The sequence below is a fragment of the Candoia aspera genome, chromosome 1, assembly GCF_035149785.1.
Source record: "Candoia aspera isolate rCanAsp1 chromosome 1, rCanAsp1.hap2, whole genome shotgun sequence".
Taxonomy (NCBI): domain Eukaryota; kingdom Metazoa; phylum Chordata; class Lepidosauria; order Squamata; family Boidae; genus Candoia; species Candoia aspera.
In genome coordinates this window covers 174,766,741-174,780,555 of record NC_086153.1, presented here as the reverse complement: position 1 = coordinate 174,780,555, position 13,815 = coordinate 174,766,741, and the positions used below count along the sequence as shown (strand labels likewise).

Below are 13,815 nucleotides of genomic sequence, written 5' to 3'. Positions count from 1 at the left end.
GAAATGCTTAGACAGACACCCATAAATCAAGCTTATGTTTTATTGCTTTATTGCTACTTCTCTAGCACTACCACTTATCAGAATGGCCTTAGGGAAGCAGGAAAGGGGGCAGGGGGGAGGAACTGGTTTGTTTAGCTGTTGTTTAGCTGCTGAAATGAAATACTGTCTACATTGCTTTACATGCCCCAGAATGAAAGTACTAATTTGCCTTATCATGCTAATAAAAAAGAGAAAAAAAATCACAAGAAGGTACTTGTATACTGTCTGTTGGATCAATTCCCATGAACCCATGAGACTGGCTTTCTCAGCTTATAGAGAGTATCCTGAGAGAAGGAAAAAGAGTCTTCATGAGAAAAAACAAACAAAAAATAGCTATCGCTTTAAAAAGATGTAAAGGGACAATGGGATTTTCTTCTTTTTCTAGTCCCTAAACAGACATATATTAATATTGTGAGGAAGGTTCAGAATAGACAGCCACGCACAAAATGTGGCATCCAGATTGTTGTCTGACATGTACATTAGAGGCCAGGCCCAGTTGCACTTGATGCTAAGCTTTTTACTTATTGTAAACATCACTTGACTTATTACTGCTTTTTTCGGCATCTGAACAGATACTAGGCAATGAATTGTTTATAGGCCTTGTTTCAAACTTGAACCTGGAATCTTATCTTTGTTTGTTTTTGTGCTTTGTGTAAACTTCTTTCTTTTCACAAAAATGAAGGGTTAGGATAGCAAAAAAAAAAATTATTCCATTTCAGACTAAACTTTACCTTTTAACTTGCTTTTCCCCTGAGGTCCTTATTCTCCCTATAGTAGAAAGCCCAAAAGAGACATGAAGATCTGAGCTTTACATCCCAAGTCACATAGTTGGTTCCACAGCCAGAGGAAGGTTGAAAAACCCTGAGTTAGCAGACAATTAAGTTGCCCAATTGATTTCAGAGGGCCCTAGACTGTAGCCCAATTTTTAATGATAGTTTTAATCAACTATCATTGTACTCCGAATGCTAGATATACATCCCATCCATCCATCCATCCATCCATCCTTGATATCAGTTGTGGAAACAAAGCCCAATTTACCAATGCTTTGTAAATAGTTTTAAAAGAAGGAAATGTGCTTTTAATCATTGTGGAAATAGGATTTTTTTACAGCTAATCTGTGAAAATTAAGAACAGTTAATCTATATTTTAAATTAATATTTTAATTCCACTTAGTAAGTTGTTTATTTTTACAACAAAAATGTCAGAAGAAATTTGGAATGGTTATTGATGTGAAAAATAAAAACTTTATAAAGCTAAATACATTGGCATATGATTTAAGGGTATGCCATTTGTTTCCAAAGCCATTCTGGTGTGCATTCATTACAGCACATATGTGGCAGCCACTGAGAGAAGGGAACCAGCTGGCTGTCAAAAAATTACCATTGGCACAGTTTTTTCTTGTCTTGACAAGACTACAAGCTGCCTTCACAGATGGAGTAATAATGGGAAGCCAGTTGTGGTCATAAGAGATCTTACCATGCAGTTTGCCTTTCATGCTATAATATGAGTCCTCACTAAATATTCACTGGTGTTCATTTTTAAACCCACCACCACCATAAAAATAACCCCTTCTCAAAAGAATTATGTGAATGTTTTGTGCCATTGTTTCTCCTGCATGCTGCTGCTCTATTCCCTTTTAAGTCCTTTTTTAAAAAATTAGTTATCATAATAGCCATGGCGAGTGTTATCTGGCCAATCAGATGTTGCCATTAAAGGCAACTGATAGTTAATTAAGAGCGAGAGCACACCGAAACAAATGATGACAGACTAAATGAATACACAAAGATATTCACCAAGAACACCCATAGTCATCAGGAAAAAGATACTGTATTGTCAGAAGGCAAAGCCTAAACTCCTTGCCCAGGTCTCATTTATAGATTTCAAAAGATGGGGGATATTTGGGCAAGGAATTCAATGCTGCTTCATCCAGTGGTCATCTCTTAGATGTCATTTTATATCTCAGAATGATACTGTTCAGTTATATGGAGGTGGCTAACTTGAATTTGCCTGGAGTGTTGACAGAGGTGATAACAAAAGATAGTTTGTCTTCATGCTTCACTCAAAGCTTCCAAATCTGAGCGGAGAGCTTAAGACTGACACTCATGCAGGAGTACTTCTTAGTGCAGTTTGCCAACCAGTTCTGCTCCAAATCAGCTGAAGGGTGTGATCACTGAGAGCTTGTACAAGCCTAGGGATAGGCAATTCATGGGTGGACAGCTGCACACACGTTTTCCCAAAACACTCTTGGAATGGGTGGCTACAAAAGCTTTGATCGATGGGGGACGGAGGTTAAGGGGAAAAGTAGGTGCTCTGTTCCTTTGTGAGCTGCAATACATCTGTCTCATCCCTTAATCCCTCCCTTGAAGTCCTCCCCATGCATTCATCCATTTTTATCATTTTGGAAAAGATACTTACCTTGTATGCTAACTATCCAAACTCTTCCCCAAGAGCTAAAGTTCTGGCCCCCACCCATTCTAGTGACATAATGCTATTGGCCATGTCTCCAATAGCCCTCAGTGTCATCTGCATGCAGGTGTGGCTCTTAATCACAAGCACATTGCTCATTCCAGTCCTAGTAGGTCAAATCATAGGAGTTAGTTCCAGTTGCAATTTCTTGTTAATATAGGACTATTTTAAAGGCAGGTCTGTCTATAGTAAGGTTTGAGTGTTCACAACGTAGAATAAACATTTTGGAAACAATGCATAGATTGGGTGGTCTCCAAGAGAGACTGATAAAAAGTTGTGTTGTACCTTAAAGACAGCCCAATTTATTACATTATATACCTTTATGGATCATTGTCAACTACCAGAGCATTGTTTTACATCAGACACTGGGGACTTGTAGCTCACCAGAAGCTACTGAACTACAGTTTTCAGAAGCTTCAACCAGCATGGACAGTGGTGAGAGCTTCTTGAAGTTATAGGTCAGCAACTTCTGGAGGGTTGCTGTAAAACACTGAAGTGTTATATTAATAGATATTATTTTATTTTGTTCTAGGAATATAAGGAACCTGATACTTTATTTCCAAAACCAGAAGTTGAAGGGAATATTAATTTTGCAAGCACTCCTAAGCATAGTGATGCTGCTGTACAGTGTTTTGTAACATATTGCCCACAGGAGAGGTTAAAAGGTAAGCACTATGCATTGGGCTTGACTTTTGTTTTTAACTTTTTGGGGCCACTGTATGATTTTCAGAAACTCACAACAACCTAAAAAATGATTAATTAAAGTGCAGACTGTAAAAGATCTGAAGATTTCACAAATGGTGGAAGAGCTGACTCAGACTTCATGAATTGGTTTCTTGGCACAAATTCCAGCTTTAAATAGGTTCCAGCTTATTGCTACACACAAATAGATAGATATAAAGCAAAGTTAGACATACAAATTACAATTTCAGTACTTATTTTCTACAAATCTTAAATAATTCCATTGTTTCTAAACTTAGATAAGAGGTTCAGATGTATGTAGTTTTTCTATTGTTGTATTGATATATTTGTAATTACTTGTTTTAAATGGCATTTTGAATATTGTAGCTGTTTTGAATGATAAAAATTGTCTTAATTTTCGTTCTTAATCTTTAGAGGTTCTACTTTTTTAAAAAATAACTTACTAAAGAGTGTATGGACATGTTGTCTTAACTGCTGACTTAGGTTTCAAGTAGATCTGATCTCTAAAACACTGAGAGAGAGAGTGACAGTACACTTGAAGAAACAGGTTACTTATCCAGTAGGTACTGCAAAATGTGAAGGGACACACTGAAGGTCAACTAAAGGAACATCTGGCATAAGTTAGCTAGTAGGGTATCAGGAATAGTAATCTTTAATATAAATGATGAAAATCAGATTAAAATGGGCAAAAAAGAATTATGGGATAAAAATTTTGTAACTGAAAACAAGTATGGAAACAAACAGCTAGTCATTAGTTTTGCTTTGCCAAGAAATACATTCTTGAAATAAAGTGCTTACTATATGTTTTGTGAGCATAGCCTGTAAATAACACAGTGACAGCTTAATAAATTGATCATTTCCATGAATTTTGTATGGTGACCTATAGTAGTTATATAAAAATAAATAACATTCATCAAATTTTCTACAGATATTACAAACTTTGATAGAGAAGTGGCTTTGTAACATATTGATGATAAAGTATCCTACCGGAGTAGATAAAAAGTTGGAGCAACTGCATAGCAAAACTCATGATCAAAACAGGAGAAGGCATCCTCTATCTTTCCAACAACTTTGCTCCAAGGAGGAAGTGGAAGGAAGCTATGCCATCTCCAAGTGACAGTTTATTAAGCTGCTGGTTTCCTAGATATTGAGAATCAGTGAGGAAAGAGGATTGTCTTTCTATCCATCTTCTAGTGACCAAGCTCAAAATCACTGGATTCCAACAGTGGGAACCCACCGATCTTCTAGCAGGACATTTGAGAAGGGAGGAAACCACTTTGTTTCTCTGAGCCACTTGTTAGATTCACTGGATGGTGTGTGGACAAGAGCAGTTATACAACATGTATTGTGTAGAAGCATGATGTGTTCATGTGTGTAAGTACTTGAGAGGTGATGTGAATGGGAGTGTGAAGGAGCACACGCACATGAGGACAAACCCACAGCTTTAAAACTTGAGTGGGATCGGAGTAAAAGCTTGTACCCCCATGCAGTGCAGAATAGAAGAGAGCTGTTTTCTGCTGCAGGAGTCGAGAAAGCTTGACTGAGTAGAGTAATGTAAAAAAATGAACTAATGGTTATTAAAAAAAAACAAAAACAAACCGGTGAGTGGTTATTGAAGAATTAATCCCAAGTATAATAGGTACTTTATAGGCTTTTTGTTTATATGAAGAAATAGGATTGGGAGGAACTGATCACAGCTTCATTGTTAGATACTGAGACCTATTGGTATTAATTTGGAACACATTACACTGTATTTGTTCTGGTAGAAAACTGAAGTGGTTCATTTATGTTCTTCTCATTTCTCATGTATCTCTATAAATGCTGGCTTTCTGCCAATTTACTTTGGCTTTTTAAAAATCTAATATTCTTGGGAAAAGATTAAGAGACGCTTCTTTAAAATAATTTTGCTTTGCCTATCATTATTAGAAGAAATACTTAAAAATCCAATATTGAAATGTCAACCTTCAGTCTATTTTTATATGAATAATCTAATACTTGCTACCCCGAGGTCCTCAGTTTGTTCCTCTGCCAAGCTGTGGTGCAGAGTCAGCATTTGTTTCGTACAACCTCTTCAAAGAAGTCTTACTTCAGTGCCAGCAATTTCACATTTCTGCTGCTGAAAGATTACTGGAATCTGCCTCATCAGAGGATTTCTAATGTCCCCCTGAAAACTATGAAGTTGTCAACAAACCTGTCATTTCTGTGGCTAAGTAACAGGTTTCCATTCTAATGACCCAATATACTGATTCTTAAAATGACTGTATATAATTTGAAAGATTCCATCATTTTAGGGAGGATAGTCAGATAAGCAATTTATTTTATTATCTTCACTTACCAAGTTAATTAATGAATACCTTTTATTGTATAGGTTACTATCATCATAACTGGCCTTTGTGATGTTAAAGCAAGTAACCATCTGCCTAAATATCTCAAATAAGAAGTTTTTTAAAATTTAAAGGTAAATTCAAAATAAGATAATTTACAATTTACCTTTAAAAGTACTGCTGGGCATATTGTATCAAAGTGGTATCCTGAATCAAAGTGCTGAAGAGTGGTAGAGTGATCCTGTGCAGTTTTCCATCAGTCTTGAGTTATTCTTATTTTCTACTTCCAGAATTTGATGCCAATGAGCATGTTGTGCAACTCAGTCATTATGTAGTGGCTTGGGAGAGGGGTTCAGATGCATTTTATTTTTAATTTTTTTTGTGGGTTTTTATTTGTTTATTTAGTCTTGGTTTTTGCATATCTGCAAATCTTCGTTTGTCCTCAGTATGCGGATACTTTTCACTTATTAGTGCCTGGTATGATTTGGATCTGAGTGCCATAAGCATGGGAAGGTTGGAACTGCTATTTAAAATGGATGATTTTTCTTCTTCAATTTTTATTTCAATTTAACCTATGAGTACTGAAATACTATAGCCTTAAAAAATAAACAAGTGGACCTTTAATGTGCAGCACTACTGATTGCAATTGCTCCCTACTAATTAATCAACTATCAAGGTTGATTAATCTATCAAGTTAAGACAATTACAGATTGCAGTCTTAATTTTATATGCACAGCCTTTTCCAGCTACAGTTTCATCAGAGTAAAGTTATGTTCCTGAATGTCATTGATTTGGATTTATTTATGCATGCAGGCAATCCTATTTGCCTGAGCAATCTATCTTTGATCCCTACCATTGTTTCTATTGTCACTGTTTCCACTATCATTTTCACAAGAAAAAAAAATCCATTTGTAGAACATCACATTTTAGAGTTATTCCGTCACAGCAAAATATCTCTCATTTTTGACAAAATTTCTAGTAAGTGTTTTCATGATAAATATAAAAATAATAGCCTTTCATGGTATTCACAGAAAAGGTTATAATAAATGCATGCCAAGTCATTTCACATTTTTGATACATCAATGTCCAAGCAAATCCCTGTATTTTATAAAAGACAGAGTGGCGAGAAAGTATCACTTGTGGAGATAATGTTCCTTTTCTGTATGTTAATGGAAATGTATGAAAAAGTTGACTTTCTAGCATTTGAGAAAACAAAAGAGTCTTGGGAATACAATACAATGTGGATATTCCATGAAAGTTATTAAATAATTTGAGAAATACCCCAATTAGGGAATAACCATTTTAATAAAGAAGGATCAGAATAATGGGATAGCTGAATTCATCCAAAAGTTTTAAATTATGCTTATACTTTTTACAATTTCTGAAAATACAAGTTGCTTCAAGCCTAAAAAAAAGCACTATTCCAAATATTCCAACAGGACATTTTAACCTGCTGGCATTCCAGTGGAACAAAACTCAAAGGGTATTGAGTGTTCCTGCCATAGAAAACTACGAGAACTTGGGACTGGCCCCTCACTTCCTTGTTTTGCCCCCCAGGGCCACATGAATAGATGAATGACAGTTCATGCTAATTAACACAAGCCAGCTAATTTGCAGTAAGATTGGAGAAAGCGATGATTAACAAAAATTAAAACATTCTTCGTAAAAACTGGGATGGGGAAAAAAGCATCACTAGTCATTTAACAGAAAAGAATGAACAGCAGAATCTGGGTCATTGTGGCTGTGCTTAAGAGTTTTCTTCCAAAGAGGTCACAGGGGTCAGAACTTAGCAGAGCCCGTGTGGTTGTTTGGAGGTATTACTCTTGGTAGCCATTTTCTGTTTTCATTATGTGTAATTCATTTTCTTATGGTTATTTTTATTGTTGTTTTTAAACTTGTTTGCCATCCAGGGTCACTTTGGTGAGATGGGCAGTTGTTTATAGACTGAATAAAAATTTAAAAATAAAAAATAAGAATGGCTTGAGTCCAGAGACTGCTTTGACCATAAGCTGCCTCCTGGGTGCTAAGGAGATATAATTTAGAGTGTCTTGCTGTGCGTTAGTGATACAGGGAAGGTCCACCCTGCTTCCTAATGATAGTGAAATGGATAGTCAGGAACAATCAGATAGAGGAGGCATTAAAATCCAACATTCTCCACCATATTAAATGGCTGGGCATCCAGAACCATCATCTGAGCTCATGTCGATATCTGATACCTTTGGACAACTTTAACACTTATCCCCCTAACGCTGCTTCACCCAGTGCTTCTTGACAGCAAGTGCCTTACTACTAGTTTGCCTCTTGATACCAGAGCTGGGAAGGATGCTTAGATTAGGCCTGAGAGTTTGTTTAAGCATCCAGAATGTCCCAACCAATTTTGTATCCTTGCCTCTGATGACCCAACAGCTTTTCTGTGGTTGTAAGCAGCATAGAGTGGGTCAAGCTTGATGTATACCTGTACTGTGCTGCCCTTAGTCCCACAGCATGCTCACTTTGATGGTGGCTTGTTTCCTGTGGACTCATCTGACTCTCTAGCAGCAGCAGCAGCAGCTGAGGGATTCTCTTCTTCCTGACCCTCAGTCTCAGTCTCTGGGATGCTAACAAAGAGGAGTGGCTGACTGTGCAAAGATTTGGCATGACTCCTTCCTCTTCTGCAAAAGCCCTTTCACCAGTACTAGGTCCTGCTTTAGTGACAGCTGGTAGGACCACTGCTACCCTGGGAGGAGTGGGCATATTCCTGATATCTAATCTCCATGCAGTTGACCAGCAAAGCTTAACTCAGCTTTTGCACTCCTTCTCAATAGCTACTCCTCTACCTCCTCTAATCATGCCTTCTCAAATGAGGTTCTGTAGGGGGAGGTACAACTACTTAGCCCTAAAGGGGGAAGAAGTGGGAAGCCGTAAACACATGCCTCGGTTTAACAAAAGGGCTTGTGCATACATGAGTCTTTAACTGGAAAAACTGATTCCCCCATATGGGAAAGCAGTTCTTATTTTGGGATGGGGAGTGGTGGAAACCCCTTCTTAAATTTTAAAGGGAGATGGACTGCATGTCTCTGCCTCCTCTAGCTAGTATCCACTATACTGTTTTAAACTATTGTTTTAAGACAAAGGCATGTTTGAACCCTTCCTCCCACGATGAGAATGGTGTCTATATGTGCATAAGTTACCTCAGAGGCATATAGCCTAACCACCACAGAGCAATTTACTGTCCTTGCATTTGCTCTGCAGAAAGACAGATTAAAAGGACCCCCTATAGGATGCTCACCTCCCTTTGTGGCTCAGGGGTGGGCAAAGCAGTTGGGTATGTCCTGTTATACTCCAATTTTGTAGGGATATACCCAGTAATCATATTGCAACCCTGTTAGCATGCTTCCCAGATTGCACTAATGAATTTCTGCTTACCCTTCTACTTGCAGACAGATGGTCTGCTGGAACTCAGGAGGTAGCAAAATTTTGTGCAACAGCATGTAGGGGTTGCCAGCACAACTGGTAAACCAAATTTTCCACAGTTATATCGTTATCTCTTTATTGTCTGGACATTTCAATGTGTGTAGGATGTTTTAAGTTGCTGGCTTTGGGCTATAATAAAAATTTCAGTTACTCAATCTTTCATAATTTGTTTGAGAGGGTCAGACTTTTTTATTTTGTCTCTTAGTGCTTAGATTGAGATAATCATGTGCATGATATTAATTTATTCAGATCTCTCTCCCCCCCCAACTCCCCCCCCCCAATACTTCCTGCATTAAAAGCATCTATTAGTTAGTAAGATTCCCAGCTCTCAATGGGGTAGGAAGTCAATGCAGAATTCATTATGCTTTTCTTCTCTTAACTTGCAAATGGTTTTTCTCTTACTTTGGGAGGAACTAAAGAACGTCCATGTCATGTACATTTCAGACAACAACAACATGAAAGAGTAATTTTGCACATAGTTGATACATTAAGCCAAGATTCAGATTAAGAATGTTATAGGAAATTGCAGAGTATGCTTTCATTGTTTGCTTCCTGCAGTTTTGCTAGATATGTATTATTTATTTGTTTTCTAATACATAACAATTTGTAGATATCAAAATAGAACTGATACACAGCTTAACTATGTGGCAGCATACTTGATACAGCATCTACCCACCCACAGAATGTTTTATTTAAGTCTTAGCATAAGCATAGATGTGGGGAAGAGAATATCCAATGAAATTACTAAAATCAACATAGAACTTTCATTTTTCATCATAAGGAGAATTTCAGTGTGTTTATCTTTAATTATACATGGGCAAAAAGGAATCAGGTCTGTTGAAATCCTAAGGGGGAAGTATTTTTTGCTTGGTGTAATTTTAATTCTAGTCTAGCTAGTTTGGAGATTTGTATAAATTTGCTGCTACTTCAAGAGAGATGCTGCTTGCCAGTTCAGTTCTTTGGCCAGCAAACAAATATAATTGTTTTTACCATTGTTTATTTTTTCCCTTTAATTTCAGAGCTTGAAAGTGGCATGGTTGAAATTGAAGTTCCACCCTCTTTGCCTCCACATCCTAGTGAGAAGCTGTTCACAGATTATAATCATAGGTCTGAAGATGTTTACTATTGTTGATTTCATATCTAGTAATAGCAATGCATTTCCTTTGTGTTATGCAAAAAATAGTTTTGCTTTATAATTCATTTGTACCAAAACATATGCTCTGATGTTCAGCCTTTTTAATCTTCCAAATCTATTATGATTTTTTTTTTACTTATACTCACAGCACTTAGATATCATTATCCCCAATGGATAGGAAGAAACAGGCCAGTCAAAACTGAACTGTTAAATCTCCAAAGTTTAAACCAAACAAATCATCTGTTGAATTGCTATGGCTCACTCTAGTAATTTTTTTACTAGTAGTAATTATTTGCACCTATAAAAATTAGCACAAGTTTTCATTTGGGGGCATTTTGCAATTTTATATTTCACTGAGTATGAGGGGGGCATTCTTGTGTTCATATGGGATTTGCAATTCCATTAAATAGAATTGTCCCTTGTTAGAACAATTGCCCCTCTCCCATCCGTACTATCCACTCTGATTATGATTAAAAAGATTCTTTATCAACATTCTGAATAGGATTGGAAACTGGTTAAAAATTGGTTATGTTGCAAACCTGATTAAATCAAACCACAGATAAGATGGAAGGACTGGGAAGCCTACATACAGTGTTATGTGCAATTTCTTGCCAGAGTTTTCTCTATCACATGTTCTCATTTCTAATTGGCAAGATATTTCAAAATCTCCAGTTTTTATCCAGTTTCCCTCTTCCCTCAGAAGGAATTGACTAGAGAATTGAAGTGTTTCTTTGAGACAGTTTTTGAGCATATAATTCACACAAATAATTCACACAAATATACAGTATATGACTGAACATCAGTAAAATTTCAGTATGAAAATTTTTGGAAATATGTAATTTTCAGCATATGGTTTTGTGGATCAAATACTGGCTGGAATCTAATAGTCCTCTTGCAGTGATGGAAATTTTCCATTAGCAGAATCAAAAGAGATCAGTCATCCTTCCCCATAGGAGTTCATCATTAGACCTCCAGATCTGGTCAGAAGGATTGGAGTACCCTTTTTTGGCAAAGTTTGGGAGCAGGGCTAAAGATAGAGGGATTCTGTGGAAAGACTTATGTTTACATACATTGGACCATGCCTTTGATCTTTTCATTTGAAAGGTGAAATGATTAAGTTAGGTCTTGATTTCCCTGGAAAGCATTTTTGATATCTAAGTGTTCTCAACAGCATATTCACATTTTTTATCTTAAGCTTGAGTACATTATAGAGCATCTAGGAGTTTTGTCTAATTGAAAACAAATTAACCTGATGATAGTTAGATGATAGCACACTTTTTCTTTGTTTTAATACTTAAATTAATGCACTTTGTTAATATGCCTTATTAGTGACTGAAATAATGACAAAGTGGGCAGACAAGGTCAAACCAATACCTTTGGGTCCAGTGATAGTTACCCAAAGTAAATTTAGATTTAATGTAGGCAATAACTCATTCGAAAAACTTGAATGGCTTATAATAGCTCAGGAGGGAAAATGCATTATATTGTATCGAGTTCAATTACTACGTTTGATTTTGAGTCAGTGCTTCTGGTTCCCTACCCCACCCCACAACCCTGGTATGATTTCTTTCTTTCAACAGCATAATAGCAGGTTCAGAAGTTCTTTTGCCAGATCAGCACATCAACTTCAGATCTTTGACACTGGCCAAGCAGACGGAATCGATTAATCTGAAAGCCTCCAAAAGCATGGACCTTGGTAAGAAGTGGATGTTTAGCTTCACCATACAGTATATTCCCTTGTTTTGTTTCTTAAGTACATCTAATTCATAAGAAAAGTTATTATGAGAAGCCAAATTTGGCAGAAAATTGGATGGAAAAAAAAATCTGTCCTTGCAGTACTATGTTGTTGTTTAGATACAAATGTATATAACTGTAGAGATTGAATGGGGTCCATATTGTACTAAATCATAATATGATTTGTTTGATTTATTATTTGGTGCAATATTTGAACCCAGTATTTGGTTTATGTAGTAATCTGTGAACTAAGGCATTCTACTCTTAATGTCTGATAAAAGCACCTTACTTTGTTAATGCAGATTTTAAATGTGTTTACATACAAATTTTGAAAAGCTCAGCAACTCCAATATTTTATTCATTGTGATGCCTTAGAACATTTTGCTTCTCCATTTAAAATATTGCCTAGGAAATGGGGAGAAAACAAATATGCTAATGATATGCACTGTAGGCCATCACTAACATCAGTAACAATCATCATCATCATCAACATCATCATCCAAGAAAATTGGGGTAAGATTCTAATGCAGGAAAGTTGCCGGTTTCTCTGTTACTGTTGACTTAAGCTAATAGAGAAGTTTTCTTCTAGCCATTTAGGGTTACTATTAAAATAGGAAGCCATTTTCCAATCAACAGTAAAATAATAATACTAAAACAACAGCAACTGCTCAGCTCACTTTTAAAGGCACATCATTGGTGTCAACATTGTGCCTTGCTAGCAGTCAGAGCTGTGCCGACTGTATTGAACTGTGGTAGAAAATAATTTCCACAGTCTTGGCACAGCATATAACAATTTCATCTGAAATTGCTTTCTCTGAAGAAAGGTGACAGATCTTTCATGCACAGTTACTGCACAGGTGGGTATTTCAGCTTGGCCTTGTATTTTGTAGCCCATCAGCATCTGTCTTGCAATTGAGCACGTCATACCTATTGCTAACCCCAGAGCTTGGTGCTTTCAATGTCAGTTGGAAATCATCCTAACGCAGAGAATATGTTAATGTGAAGATGAGACATAGCTTAAAATACGGCTCCTGGGTTTGAGTTTACAGAATGTTTAGACAGTTTCTACAAGTGGCAGAGATGTTACAGAAATGATATGGGCAACAAGGTTTTCCACAATACATGAAATTGCTCAAATTGCAGGATAGAAATAACTGTATCTGATTCAGTATTCTGATTAAAATGGGTGACTGCTTACTGTGTAACTGTTACGCTAATACATTCCCGTACGATAGCTTTACTTCCATGAAGAGCTTATGGTCTGTGGGTTCCATTGCCAACTGTGCCTTACCAAGCTTTCCATTCACTATATAGGCATTGCTTCCAGTAATCAAAGCTTTCAGAGAACATGAATTGAAGATGCTTGATTATAAAGGAAGAAAAGCTATTTTCCTCTACAATTTAGGACTTTAAATGACAGAGCTAAGTGTATGTCCTTATTTTTCTGCTCAACAGGTCTAAAGATAAATACTAAACAAGAAAATGACAGACAGTTCAGAGTAGTTGGCCACAAAAGATCTTTCAGATTTTCAAAACCATTCACATAGTATTTGCCAAAGACATGCATTGTTCTTTGTTGTTCATTTCCTTGAATTTTATGAATTTTGCAAATGTTTATCTTGCAAAAAAAAAAAAAAAAAATTCTCATCCCAGAAACTTAAAGAGAAGAATCATCTGAACATTTAGAGATAGAATATATATTTACTTCCCTTCCCAATAAATTATCTGCTCTTCTAATACATCAACTATGATAGATGAACAGCCAAATTGATTGACTCGTGATATAAATATCTTGGGTCCTTCCAAACAGTACATCGCACTGGCTATTTAACATAGGAGGAGAAGCTGCATGGCCTTCTCATGTATGTACAGTCTTTTTTTAATTGGCTAGAAAACTATGGCAAAACTCTCATGAGGGTGAATTTTTCCTTATTTTTTTATATTATATTTTGTTAGATAAAG

At 36.4% G+C, this 13,815-nt stretch overlaps 1 protein-coding gene across 1 annotated transcript in view; it reads left to right on the top strand.

Annotated features, from left to right (window-relative positions):
* PARD3B (par-3 family cell polarity regulator beta) overlaps nucleotides 1–13,815 on the top strand; it is a 569,932-nt gene that overhangs the window by 245,620 nt on the left and 310,497 nt on the right. Inside the window, exons 13-15 of the mRNA XM_063317964.1 lie at nucleotides 3,038–3,170; nucleotides 10,004–10,091; nucleotides 11,700–11,815. Coding sequence (XP_063174034.1) covers nucleotides 3,038–3,170; nucleotides 10,004–10,091; nucleotides 11,700–11,815 — 337 coding nt within the window. The remainder of the gene's footprint in view (nucleotides 1–3,037; nucleotides 3,171–10,003; nucleotides 10,092–11,699; nucleotides 11,816–13,815) is intronic.